This window comes from Lepidochelys olivacea (assembly GCF_965140295.1).
Source record: "Lepidochelys olivacea isolate rLepOli2 genome assembly, chromosome: 3".
Lineage (NCBI taxonomy): Eukaryota > Metazoa > Chordata > Testudines > Cheloniidae > Lepidochelys > Lepidochelys olivacea.
Window position 1 is genome coordinate 202733555 of NC_140413.1, and position 13641 is coordinate 202747195.

The 13641-nt window shown below is 43.5% G+C and overlaps 1 protein-coding gene across 3 annotated transcripts in view; it reads right to left on the reverse strand.

Annotated features, from left to right (window-relative positions):
* PLCB1 (phospholipase C beta 1) overlaps positions 1 to 13641 on the reverse strand; it is a 675122-nt gene that overhangs the window by 146054 nt on the left and 515427 nt on the right. For all 3 annotated transcript variants that reach the window (XM_084624014.1, XM_084624013.1, XM_084624012.1), the window contains exon 15: positions 4886 to 4956. In XM_084624014.1, the coding sequence (XP_084480140.1) occupies positions 4886 to 4956 (71 nt within the window). The remainder of the gene's footprint in view (positions 1 to 4885; positions 4957 to 13641) is intronic.

The following is a 13641-nucleotide window of genomic DNA, read 5'->3' on the forward strand; positions in this document are numbered from 1 at the left end:
CCTAGCCATTCGGCCCCTAGTCTGTAGCGGTGCATGGGATTCTTCCGTCCTAAGTGCAGGACCCTGCACTTATCCTTATTGAACCTCATCAGATTTCTTTTGGCCCAATCCTCTAATTTGTCTAGGTCCTTCTGTATCCTATCCCTACCCTCCAGCGTATCTACCACTCCTCCCAGTTTAGTATCATCCGCAAATTTGCTGAGAGTGCAATCTACACCATCCTCCAGATCATTTATGAAGATATTGAACAAAACCGGCCCCAGGACCGACCCTTGGGGCACTCCACTTGACACCGGCTGCCAACTGGACATGGAGCCATTGATCACTACCTGTTGAGCCCGACAATCTAACCAGCTTTCTACCCACCTTATAGTGCATTCATCCAGCCCATACTTCCTTAACTTGCTGACAAGAATACTGTGGGAGACCGTGTCAAAAGCTTTGCTAAAGTCAAGAAACAATACATCCACTGCTTTCCCTTCATCCACAGAACCAGTAATCTCATCATAAAAGGTGATTAGATTAGTCAGGCATGACCTTCCCTTGGTGAATCCATGCTGGCTGTTCCTGATCACTTTCCTCTCATGCAAGTGCTTCAGGATTGATTCTTTGAGGACCTGCTGCATGATTTTTCCAGGGACTGAGGTGAGGCTGACTGGCCTGTAGTTCCCAGGATCCTCCTTCTTCCCTTTTTTAAAGATTGGCACTACATTAGCCTTTTTCCAGTCATCCGGGACTTCCCCCGTTCGCCACGGGTTTTCAAAGATAATGGCCAATGGCTCTGCAATCACAGCCGCCAATTCCTTCAGCACTCTCGGATGCAACTCGTCCGTCCCCATGGACTTGTGCACGTCCAGCTTTTCTAAATAGTCCCTAACCACCTCTATCTCCACAGAGGGCTGGCCATCTCTTCCCCATTTTGTGATGCCCACCGCAGCAGTCTGGGAGCTGACCTTGTTAGTGAAGACAGAGGCAAAAAAAGCATTGAGTACATTAGCTTTTTCCACATCCTCTGTCACTAGGTTGCGTCCCTCATTCAGTAAGGGGCCCACACTTTCCTTGGCTTCCTTCTTGTTGCCAACATACCTGAAGAAACCCTTCTTGTTACTCTTGACATCTCTTGCTAGCTGCAGCTCCAGGTGCGATTTGGCCCTCCTGATATCATTCCTACATGCCAGAGCAATATTTTTATACTCTTCCCTGGTCATATGTCCAACCTTCCACTTCTTGTAAGCTTCTTTTTTATGTTTAAGATCTGCTAGGATTTCACCATTAAGCCAAGCTGGTCGCCTGACATATTTACTATTCTTTCGACTCATCGGGATGGTTTGTCCCTGTAACCTCAACAGGGATTCCTTGAAATACAGCCAGCTCTCCTGGACTCCTTTCCCCTTCATGTTAGTCCCCCAGGGGATCCTGGCCATCTGTTCCCTGAGGGAGTCGAAGTCTGCTTTCCTGAAGTCCAGGGTCCGTATCCTGCTGCTTACCTTTCTTCCCTGCGTCAGGATCCTGAACTCAACCAACTCATGGTCACTGCCTCCCAGATTCCCATCCACTTTTGCTTCCCCCACTAATTCTACCCGGTTTGTGAGCAGCAGGTCAAGAAAAGTGCCCCCCCTAGTTGGCTCCTCTAGCACTTGTGCCAGGAAATTGTCCCCTATGCTTTCCAAAAACTTCCTGGATTGTCTATGCACTGCTGTATTGCTCTCCCAGCAGATATCAGGAAAATTAAAGTCACCCATGAGAATCAGGGCATGCGATCTAGTAGCTTCCGTGAGCTGCCGGAAGAAAGCCTCATCTACCTCATCCCCCTGGTCCGGTGGTCTATAGCAGACTCCCACCACTACATCACTCTTGTTGCACACACTTCTAAACTTAATCCAGAGACACTCAGGTTTTTCTACAGTTTCGTACCGGAGCTCTGAGCAGTCATACTGCTCCCTTACATACAGTGCTACTCCCCCACCTTTTCTGCCCTGCCTGTCCTTCCTGAACAGTTTATAACCATTCATGACAGTACTCCAGTCATGTGAGTTATCCCACCAAGTCTCTGTTATTCCAATCACGTCATAGTTCCTTGACATCACCAGGACCTCCAGTTCTCCCTGCTTGTTTCCAAGGCTTTGTGCATTCGTATATAAGCACTTGAGATAACCTGTTGATCGCCCCTCATTCCCAGTATGAGGCAGGAGCCCTCCCCTCACAGACATTCTTGCCTGTGCTTCCTCCCGGTATCCCGCTTTCCCACTTACCTCAGGGCTTTGGTCTCCTTCCCCCGGTGAACCTAGTTTAAAGCCCTCCTCACTAGGTTAGCCAGCCTGCTGGCAAAGGTCACTGGTGGGATTTCTATAAAGTAGACTTTATATATCTAAGACTCCAAGTGTCCGTTACCTGCCACAGCAAAGTCAATGGGAGCTTTACCATTTACTTTAGTGGGTGTGGGATCAATGTCCAATAGATCATTATTCATTTGTATATGCACATTATCTGGCCTATTTCCCTTTGATATGGGGCTTGGCTCATCCCCTTTAGGCTCCTCATCTAGAGGAAAGGAGTCGTTTTTGTTTGTTTTTGTTAACAGGGTGTTAAGCAATGAAATTCACTCTGAAAGTCGTGAAACTCATTGAGGGAAGGAGCAATTTCAAGGGGACAAAAGGAAATACATGTGAAATAGTTTTAATGAGCCTCATGGGAGTTTCACAGATTTATATGGACATGGGGCTGGATGTTCTGCATCCGAGGGTGCTAAAGGAGTTGGTGGATGTGATTGCAGAGCCGTTGGCCATTATCTTTGAAAATTCATGGCAATTGGAGGAGGTCCCGGATGACTGGAAAAAGACTAATGTAGTGCCAATCTTTAAAAGAGGGAAGGAGGAGGATCTGGGGAACTACAGGCCAGTCAGCCTCACCTAGGTCCCTGGAAAAATCATGGAGCAGGTCCTCAAGGAATCAATTCTGAAGCACTTAGAGGAGAGGAAAGTGATCAGGAACAGTCAGCATGGATTCACCAAGGGCAAGTCATGCCTGACTAATCTAATTGCCTTCTATGATGAAATAACTGGCTCTGTGGATGAGGGGAAAGCAGTGGATGTGTTGTTTCTTGACGTTAACAAAGCTTTTGATATGGTCTCCACAGTATTCTTGCCAGCAAGTAATATGGGCTGGATGAATAGACTATAAGGTGGATAGAAAACTGGCTAGATTGTCGGGCTCAATGGGTAGTGATTAATGGCTCCATGTCTAGTTGGCAGCAGGTATCAAGCTAAGTGCCTCAAGGGTCTGTCTTGAGGCCGGTTTTGTTCAATATCTTCATTAATGATCTAGAGGATGGCATGGACTGCACCCTCAGCAAGTTTGCAGATGACACTAAACTGGGAGGAGTGGTAGATATGCTGGAGGGTAGGGATAGGATACAGAAGGACCTAGACAAATTAGAGGATTGGGCCAAAAGAAATCTGATGAGGTTAAACAAGGACAAGTGTGGAGTCCTGCACTTAGGACGGAAGAATCCCATGCACCGCTACAGACTGGGGACCAAATGGCTAGGCAGCAGTTCTGCAGAAAAGGAACTAGGGGTTACAGTGGATGAGAAGCTGGATATGAGTCAACAGTGTGCCGTTGTTGCCAAGAAGGCCAATGGCATTTTGGGATGTATAAGTAGGGTCATTGCCAGCAGATCGAAGGACGTGATCATTCCCCTCTATTCGACATTGGTGAGGCCTCATCTGGAGTACTGCATCCAGATTTGGGCCTCACACTACAAGAATGATGTGGAAAAATTGGAAAGCATCCAGCGGAGGGCAACAAAAATGATTAGGGGACTGGAACACATGATTTATGAGGAGAGGCTGAGGGAACTGGGATTGTTTAGTCTGCAGAAGAGAAGAATGAGGAGGGATTTGATAGCTGCTTTCAACTATCTGAAAGGGGGTTCCAAAGAGGATGGATCTAGACTGTTCCCAGTGATAGCAGGTGACAGAACAAGGAGTAATGGTCTCAAGTTGCAGTGGGGGAGGTTTAGGTTGGATATTAGGAAAAACTTTTCCACTAGGAGGGTGGTGAAGCACTGGAATGCGTTACCTAGGGAGGTGGTGGAATCTCCTTCCATAGAGGTTTTTAAGGTCAGGCTTGACAAAGCCCTGGCTGGGATGATTTAGTTGGGGATCGGTCCTGCTTTGAGCAGGGGGTTGGACTAGATGACCTCCTGAGGTCCCTTCCAACTCTGATTATTCTATGATTCTATGAAGAGGAGACCTTACCACTCTATTTAAAAGCTAAATCACATAGCTGGGTATTTTAATACTTTATACATGCCTATAAGATTCCTGGGGAACAGACTGCCTTATCTTATCTTCTGAAAAGTGCCGAGCACATTGTGAGCACTCATATAAATTAATAATAATAAATGTGTCTCCTACAGATTTCACCACAGAGCTGTCACAGCATAGTTATATATAAGCTGTATATATATATATATATATATAGAGAGAGAGAGAGAGAGAGAGAGAGAGAGATACACATATATACATACATATATATGTATATACACACATATAATAAAGAAGTAGCTGTCTAAAACTGATTCATTATATCTTATTTTACTAAGTTAAAATATGAATAAAGTGAGCAACAGTGTACACGTGTTCACAAAAAGAAAAGGAGTACTTGTGGCACCTGAGAGACTAACCAATTTATTTGAGCATAAACTTTCGTGAGCTCCAGCGAATTCTTTTAGGACTATTGGCAAATATTTCTAAAGTTTGTATTATGTTTTAAGGGCATGTCTTCCTTTCTCCACTAGATGGCAGTCCAACACTTAGTAATGCAAGCCAAATTAAAGGACCAGAATTACTCCACCGCTATTACAAAATATTTAAATCCTTACTTCATCTGTTGACGATTTTTTGCAGTCATCATCATAGTCATCGTCATCGTCACTCTCGATCTCTGCTTCTCCTGCAACATTTTAATTACAATACAATTATTGGCTGAAACAATGATTATAAATACCAAGACTATTCTTGATAGACACCTTCAAGTGCTGTTGCTTTAGAGGGTTCCACATTTTAGGGGGACTGCCTCTTATATAACACACCAAATTCACTGTCTTGAGTGGTTTAGCCATCCTCAACATCGCTGACTTACTTTGGGGAATTTGCCTATCAAACAAACAACCCCTTTGTGTCTTTTGTAAAGGACTTTTGTGGTCAACAAAACAGTGATTCAGAACAGCAGTTTAGATGTTAGAATAATGAACTAAAAAAAAAGAAAAAAGAATGCTGCATTTTGATAGTCTGTGCATATACAATATACAATATCACATATTATTAACCAAGGATAGTCCAATGGTTAGGACTTGGCTGATTTGAGTTCAAGTCTCTCCTCTGCCACACACTTCCTGTGTGATGTTGGGCAAGTCACTTACCTTTTTCTTTATGCCTCAGTTCTCTATCTGTAAAATGGGGATAATAGCACTTCCCTAAGGGTGTTGTAAGGATAAATACATTAAAGATCCTGAGGAACCATGGCAATGGAGGCTATATAAGTACCATTACTTAGACTGTAACGTCTTTGTTTGTACAGTGCCTAGCACAATGGGGCTGCATTCTCCATTAGTCCTTATGCACTACTGTAATAAACTTAGTTATTACTACTAACAACAATGTACTTATTCAGTAAATAATATTTTGGGTTAAATTAAAATATTTAATATTTTTTATCATAATATATTGAAAATTGTGAGGCAGATACTCAGCTGCTGTCAACTGGCAATAGTTCCTTTGATTTCAATGGAGCTATTTCAATGTACACCAATTGAAGTTCTGTCCCTGCATAATGACAGGTTTCAGAGTAACAGCCGTGTTAGTCTGTATTCGCAAAAAGAAAAGGAGTACTTGTGGCACCTTAGAGACTAACCAATTTATTTGAGCATAAGCTTTCGTGAGCTACAGCTCACTTCATCGTGAGCTGTAGCTCACGAAAGCTTATGCTCAAATAAATTGGTTAGTCTCTAAGGTGCCACAAGTACTCCTTTTCTTTTTGTCCCTGCATGTTTTTCTAGCCCTCAGCGCTGAGGTGGCATATCACACACTCACCAGCAGAGGGCAATGCAAACTAAATAATGTGAAGAAGCTGCTTAAATATCATTCTTTTACTCAAAAAGTACTGAATGAGTTGATGAGACTGAATCACATAGATTTTTAAGCCTTGTTCTCAGTTATTGTATACCAATTTAAACCCTATTGGCAAGACAGATTAATTTGTTACTAAATCAAAGAAACATTTTCCCCCTAAACAAAATAGTCTTATTATAGTGTTTTCCAGAAACAATCACGTTCAACAAAAATTGCAGCCTTATCTTTCTCCTTAGAAATTTCTGCTGTAGGTTTTACTTTCAGAAAGAAGCCATCAAAACTGAGCTTTAACTTAAACGCAGATTCCTAGATGGACCTGCTAGGTCAGTATGTTTTATTACAGGCTGCATGAATCTTTTTATTTCACAACCTTTTGCCCACGGTTTTCACTTTTCTCAGTTAACCATGGCAAAGCAATTTTCTTTTGGCATCAGGAACGGCTAACATCCTTGCCTGCTGCAAAAACAAACTGCGATGTGAGAATTCATCTACAATGCCACAACCTTTCTCCTTGGGGGGAAGAGATAATTCAGTCCTGATTCTTCATCTCAATTCATGGCCTGATTCAAAGCCCACCGAAGTCAACGTAATGACCTCTGTTGACTATGTAGAGCATATATAATGAAAGCAACGTGGGCTACTTTCTCAATCGAGCTATGATTCCCCAGGCTGGGTTTTCTCCCAGACACTGGTGTTGATATGCCATGCCTTTTTTCATGAACAAATCTTTGTTTGAACATTTCATTGAAGAAAATAACATGAGCACTCAACAGGCTCAGGGGATAGTTTGGGGGAACTTTAATGTATTGCTAAGAGCCTGAAGTGTTCTCGCTGGATTTGCAGTAACAGCCACTGGCTATGAATCTCTTAATTTATTCATTTAGATTAGCAAAAAGCACTTCCTAGAGCCCATTAAACGAGAAGAAGAGGCAGATTATGGCAAACTTTTTGCCCTGCTGAGATTAGTATATATTGGTGGCACCCATTGGTTGGCAGCTTATCACCACCAGATGTGTCCATGGAGGGAAATCTGCAACATATTACCTATTTATTTGAAAAGATTTAACTGAAAAATCCCAATTAGTTCAATTCTCACTTACAAAAGTTCTCCTAGGACAGCATAAGCTGCAGCTGTGAACACTCTGTTTGCCAGAAGCTGGGAATAGGCAACAAGAGATGGATCACTTGATGATTACCTGTTCTGTTCATTCCCTCTTATGTACATGTAAGGGTCTACAAACAAATACTGCAAATTAATGCAGCTTTAGAAACTACGGGTCAGATCCTCAACTTGAGTTGCCATAGCTCCATTGACTGTTGTTGTTCTGGAATTTACACCAGCTAAGGATCTGGATTTATGACGTTATATGAAGCTACAACGAAAACCATGGGCGGGAAAGGCTAGTTGAACAGAGTCTGACTACAGATATTTGAGCACGATGTATACAGTAAGATAAGAGATGGTGCTAGATACTGGGGTTTCCAAAGAAGCCTAAGATAAGTAAGTGTCCAACATTGAATGAAATTCAGAACCGCCTTAGGCCCCTTTGCAAATCCCCATCTGAGTGAAAAAAAATTTAAAATTCACTTGTGCAGCTCTGTTAGCGGTCTAAACTGCACCAAAATAGCTCAATCAACTGAAGACCTGCAGGAACACCTTGTGCGGGAAAGCACCTTTTATTTACTCTTTGGATACCTTTCAGTGCTGACATACTTTTTAGATTTAGGAGTTCATTTTATTTAGCTTGTAAATTTAAAGTGGTCACTTGCTGACAGCTGGCAACGCGCCAGCTCTTCGGCTGGTTTAAATCGGCAAAGCTCCTCAGACTACAACAACCCAATGCTGATTCACACCAGCTGAGGAGCTAGCTCTAAAAGCTTTAATCCATTTTTACTCAGTCACCCAGGGAGCACATATGCCTCCTTCATCTTCCCCTAGCATTCCTGCAACTCTCCGTGAGTAGTTCCTCTGCGGACCATAGTGAATCTCACCCTAAGAGGGAAGGGTTAAGAATTTGCCCCACTATTTTTAAGTGTTAGCCAGGCACTTAGCAGTTATCCAAACTTTGGCTGCTTTAAACTGTCAGTTGCTTTGGGCCTTTATATTAAACAATCCGTCCACGTCAAGCCCATGAAAAACAACCTACCGCGTACAGAGGTAATATGAAAAGGAAACAAAATACCACAATACCACAATGCTAGGAATGAGATTTTCTTTTTCCAAAATGAAACTCTAATCCAAACCAATTTCTCAAACGTCTGGTGATTTGGCCAGCATACAATGCTGCAGTGACGCTGGTGGTATACAGGCATTTTCAACTCACAGAAAAGTGACTTAAATTGGTTTATAAACCAATGTAGTGAATCAGGTGCAAAGCCTTCTCTGAACACTCTGTTTTTGGGTTATAAATAATAATATTTTGCTGCTATATTTTGCTTATAAGTACATCCAAGAGTCATCTTTAAGACTGTCCCAAATCAATTTCAACTAAAGCCAAATAAGCCTAGCTTAAAATGAAATACAAGTCTCCTCACCTTTTGCATCAGTTTGACTAAAATGGTTTTAAATCGCGCCTATAATTAAATGGGCTCAACTTTCTCATGTAATAATAATACCCAGGATTTATTCAATACGTTTCATCCACAGATCTCACAGGTGTTTAACAAAGGAGGTCAGAATCATTATCTCTATTTTCCAGATGGGGAAACTGAGGCACAAGGCAGTGACAAGACTTGCCCAAGGTCACCCAGCAGGCCCATGGGCAAGCAAAGAATAGAAGCTAGGTCTCCCAAGTCCCAGTCCAGTGCTTTATTGACTATGCAACACTGCTTGTCAAGGCAAGTCCTTATTCTCACAAGTCCTGTATACTGCTATAAACACATTTAAATAATAGATTTTTAAAAACCTACATTAAAGGAACTTTAAGCTTGCAAAAATCACACAGTCAAAAGTTAGGAAATGGCAGAACTGAAGTTGCCTGTGCTACCTTAATACAGCTGTCTTGTGTGTATGCATAATGATAGTTTTTAATTACATGACTGGCTGACACCTGGCATAGAAAATGTCACCCCTAATGCTTAAAGTTTGGCAAAGTTATAAGCAACGGAAAACAGGGTCTTATAATGAAAAGTGTTAGACAACCTTAATTTTGGGCAGCGCTACCTGCCTATAATAATTGTTTAGGATGTAAGTTCTCCAGGGCAGAGATTTCTCTTATGTGTGTGAACAGTGCCTTGCACAACTGGTCTCTGATCTCACATGGGATCTCTGGGCACTATCATGATACAACTAATACATGATGATAACCTTCCTGTTCTAAATCTGCATTCAAGAAACCAGCTAGTGACCAACAAGAAATGAAGTATTACCTACTGCTTCCCATTGGCTAAGATCCCTATAATCACCAATTGTACTGGATATTTAGTTTCAATATTATGTTTCTCACTAGAACATAGGAACATAAAAAAACAACAATTTAATGTGGTTTGTTATAGGAGTGCAGAACAAACCTTAGAGAACTCAGGTAGATAGATATATAGATATATAGCTCTGAAATCAAAAGCAGATAAAGATACTTTTATATATTTTATTTATTGGAAATTGCTCTTCTACTTAGTTTGCCCAGTTTTAGGCTGGAGCAAGTTTTTTACCTTCTTCAGTACAGGAGGTTTACAATAGGAATAGTGTAAACTCTAGCTGCATGAACTCTCTGTACTGTGCATTGCGGGTGGGTGGGAGCAGCTACAAGTATAAAAGTAAGAGTACAGTGTGATGATAATTAGAGAAATCAAAGCTAAGTAAATGCAAATAATCTACATCCATGTATTGGTGACTGTGGTGTCTTGGAAAAATTAATCCGCTCTCTGTCCAGAGGAATGCACAGCCCGTGCTATCAATTTATTTGTTTTATTTAGGTGAGTAAAATGGAAACAGAGCAGTGTACTTTCATATGGAGGAGTGGGAATTAATGGGAGTCACATGGTTAAATAGCGGTGCATTGAGCTGAGAAATATACCATGAAGTAATACAAGATGTAGGGCCTGATTTACCCTGGCCCTGCAACTTGTGTAGTCATTTTCCCCAGTGCAATGTAAGTGGATGTAAAATGATACCATTCTGATGTGCTAGCATTTTACACCCACTTTACACAGGTACATGTGACCCTACTAGATGTGAGGCAGCAGTGAATGGGGCTCTGGGACTTTGAGAGCCAAATCGCCCCCTGCATTCAGTCTTAAATACAGAAGAACCACTGCAGTTTCACTGTGCACGGAGCTAATACGCAGAAAGGCCCTTCATGGAAGTCATATCCCTTGCATGCTTCATAGAATCATAGAATATCAGGGTTGGAAGGGACCTCAGGAGGTCATCTAGTCCAACCCCCTGCTCAAAGCAGGACCGATCCCCGACTAAATCATCCCAGCCAGGGCTTTGTCAAGCCTGACCTTAAAAACTTCTAGGGAAGGAGATTCCACCACCTCCCTAGGTAACGCATTCCAGTGTTTCACCACCCTCCTAGTGAAAAAGTTTTTCCTAATATCCAACCTAAATCTCCCCCATTGCAACTTGAGACCATTACTCCTTGTTCTGTCATCTGCTACCACTGAGAACAGTCTAGAGCCATCCTCTTTGGAACCCCCTTTCAGGTAGTTGAAAGCAGCTATCAAATCCCTCCTCATTCTTCTCTTCTGAAGACTAAACATCCCCAGTTCCCTCAGCTTCTCCTCATAAGTCATGTGTTCCAGTCCCCTAATCATTTTTGTTGCCCTCCTCTGGACTCTTTCCAATTTATCCACATCCTTCTTGTAAGGTGGGGCCCAAAACTGGACACAGTACTCCAGATGAGGCCTCACCAATGTCGAACAGAGGGGAACGATCTCGTCCCTTGATCTCCTGGCAATGCCCCTACTTATACATCCCAAAATGCCATTGGCTTTCTTGGCAACAAGGGCACACTGTTGACTCATATCCAACTTCTCGTCCACTGTAACCCCTAGTTCCTTTTCTGCAGAACTGCTGCCGAGCCATTTGGTCCCTAGTCTGTAGCGGTGCATGGGATTCTTCCGTCCTAAGTACAGGACTCTGCACTTGTCCTTGTTGAACCTCATCAGATTTCTTTTGGCCCAAAGCTCTGCTCCATGGTGCTTCCCTTTGCATTGGAAGTTTGGGCACATGGCAATGGCAGGCTGGAGGAGCTGATCATATACTAAACTCCCCAAGTGTGTGTGGGGGGGGGAAGAGGGGAGGGGGCCTAAATGTATCACACACAACACAATGCACCAGGTCATTAGATTTCTTCCGGCAACTAACAGATGTTACTAGATCGCAGGCCCTGGTTCTCATGGGAGACTTCAATCACCCTGATATCTGCTGGGAGAGCAACACAGCGGTGCACAGACAATCCAGGAAGTTTTTGGAAGGCGTAGCGGACAATTTCCTGGTGCAAGGGCTGGAGGAACCAACTAGGGGCAGAGCTCTTCTTGACCTGCTGCTCACAAACCGGGAAGAATTAGTAGGGGAAGCTTAAGTGGATGGGAACCTGGGAGGCAGTGACCATGAGATGGTCGAGTTCAGGATCCTGACACAGGGAAGAAAGGAGAGCATCAGAATACGGACCCTGGACTTCAGAAAAGCAGACTTTGACTCCCTCAGGGAACTGGTGGGCAGGATCCCCTGGGAGAATAACATGAAGGAGAAAGGAGTCCAGGAGAGCTGGCTGTATTTTAAAGAATCCTTATTGAGGTTACAGGGACAAACCATCCCGATGTGTAGAAAGAATAGTAAATATGGCAGGCGACCAGCTTGGCTTAACAGTGAAATCCTTGCTGATCTTAAACACAAAAAAGAAGCTTACAAGAAGTGGAAGATTGGACAAATGACCAGGGAAGAGTATAAAAATATTGCTCGGGCATGCAGGAGGGAAATCAGGAAGGTCAAATCATACCTGGAGTTGCAGCTAGCAAGAGATGTTAAGAGTAACAAGAAGGGTTTCTTCAGGTATGTTAGCAACAAGAAGAAAGTCAAGGAAAGTGTGGGTCCCTTACTGAATGAAGGAGGCAACCTAGTGACAGAGGATGTGGAAAAAGCTAATGTACTCAATGCTTTTTTTGCCTCTGTCTTCACGAACAAGGTCAGCTCCCAGACTACTACACTGGGCAGCACAGCATGGGAGGAGGTGACCAGCCCTCTGTGGAGAAAGAAGTGGTTCGCGACTATTTAGAAAAGCTGGTCGAGCACAAGTTCATGGGGCCGGATGCGCTGCATCCGAGAGTGCTAAAGGAGTTGGTGGATGTGATTGTAGAGCCATTGGCCATTATCTTTGAAAACTCATGGCGATCGGGGGAAGTCCCGGACGACTGGAAAAAGGCTAATGTAGTGTCCATCTTTAAAAAAGGGAAGGAGGAGGATTCGGGGAACTACAGGCCAGTCAGCCTCACCTCAGTCCCTGGAAAAATCATGGAGTAGGTCCTCAAGGAATCAATTCTGAAGCACTTAGAGGAGAGGAAAGTGATCAGGAACAGTCAGCATGGATTCACCAAGGGCAAGTCATGCCTGACTAATCTAGTTGCCTTCTATGACGAGATAACCTGCTCTGTGGATGAGTGGAAAGCAGTGAACGTGTTGTTCCTTGACTTTAGCAAAGCTTTTGACACAGTCTCCCACAGTGTCCTTGCCAGCATGTTAAAGAAGTATGGGCTGGATGAATGGACTATAAGGTGGATAGAAAGCTGGCTAGATTGTCAGGCTCAACGGGTAGTGATCAATGGCTCCATGTCCAGGTGGCAGCTGGTATCAAGTGGAGTGCCTCAAGGGTCGGTCCTCGGGCTGGTTTTGTTCAGTATCTTCATAAATGATCTGGAGGATGGTGTGGATTGCACCCTCAGCAAGTTTGCAGATGACACTAAACTGGGAGGAGAGGTAGATATGCTGGAGGGTAGGCATAGGATACAGAGGGACCTAGACAAATTGGAGGATTGGGCCAAAAGAAATCTGATGAGGTTCAACAAGGACAAGTGCAGAGTCCTGCACTTAGGACAGAAGAATCCCATGCACCGCTACAGACTAGGGACCCAATGGCTAGGCAGCAGTTCTGCAGAAAAGGACCTAGGGGTGACAGTGGATGAGAAGCTGGATATGAGCCAACAGTGTGCCGTTGTAGTCAAGAAGGCCAATGGCATTTTGGGATGTATACATAGGGGCATTGCCAGCAGATCGAGGGACGTGATTGTTTCCCTCTATTCGGCATTGGTGAGGCCTCATCTGGAGTACTGTGTCCAGTTTTGGGCCCCACACTACAAGAAGGATGTGGACAAATTGGAAAGAGTCCAGAGGAGGGCAACAAAAATGATTAGGGGACTGGAACATATGACTTATGAGGAGAGACTGAGGGAACTGGGATTGTTTAGTCGCGGAAGAGAAGACTGAGGGGGGATTTGATAGCTACTTTCAACTACCTGAAAGGGGGTTCCAAAGAGGATGAATCTAGACTGTTCTCAGTGGTAGCAG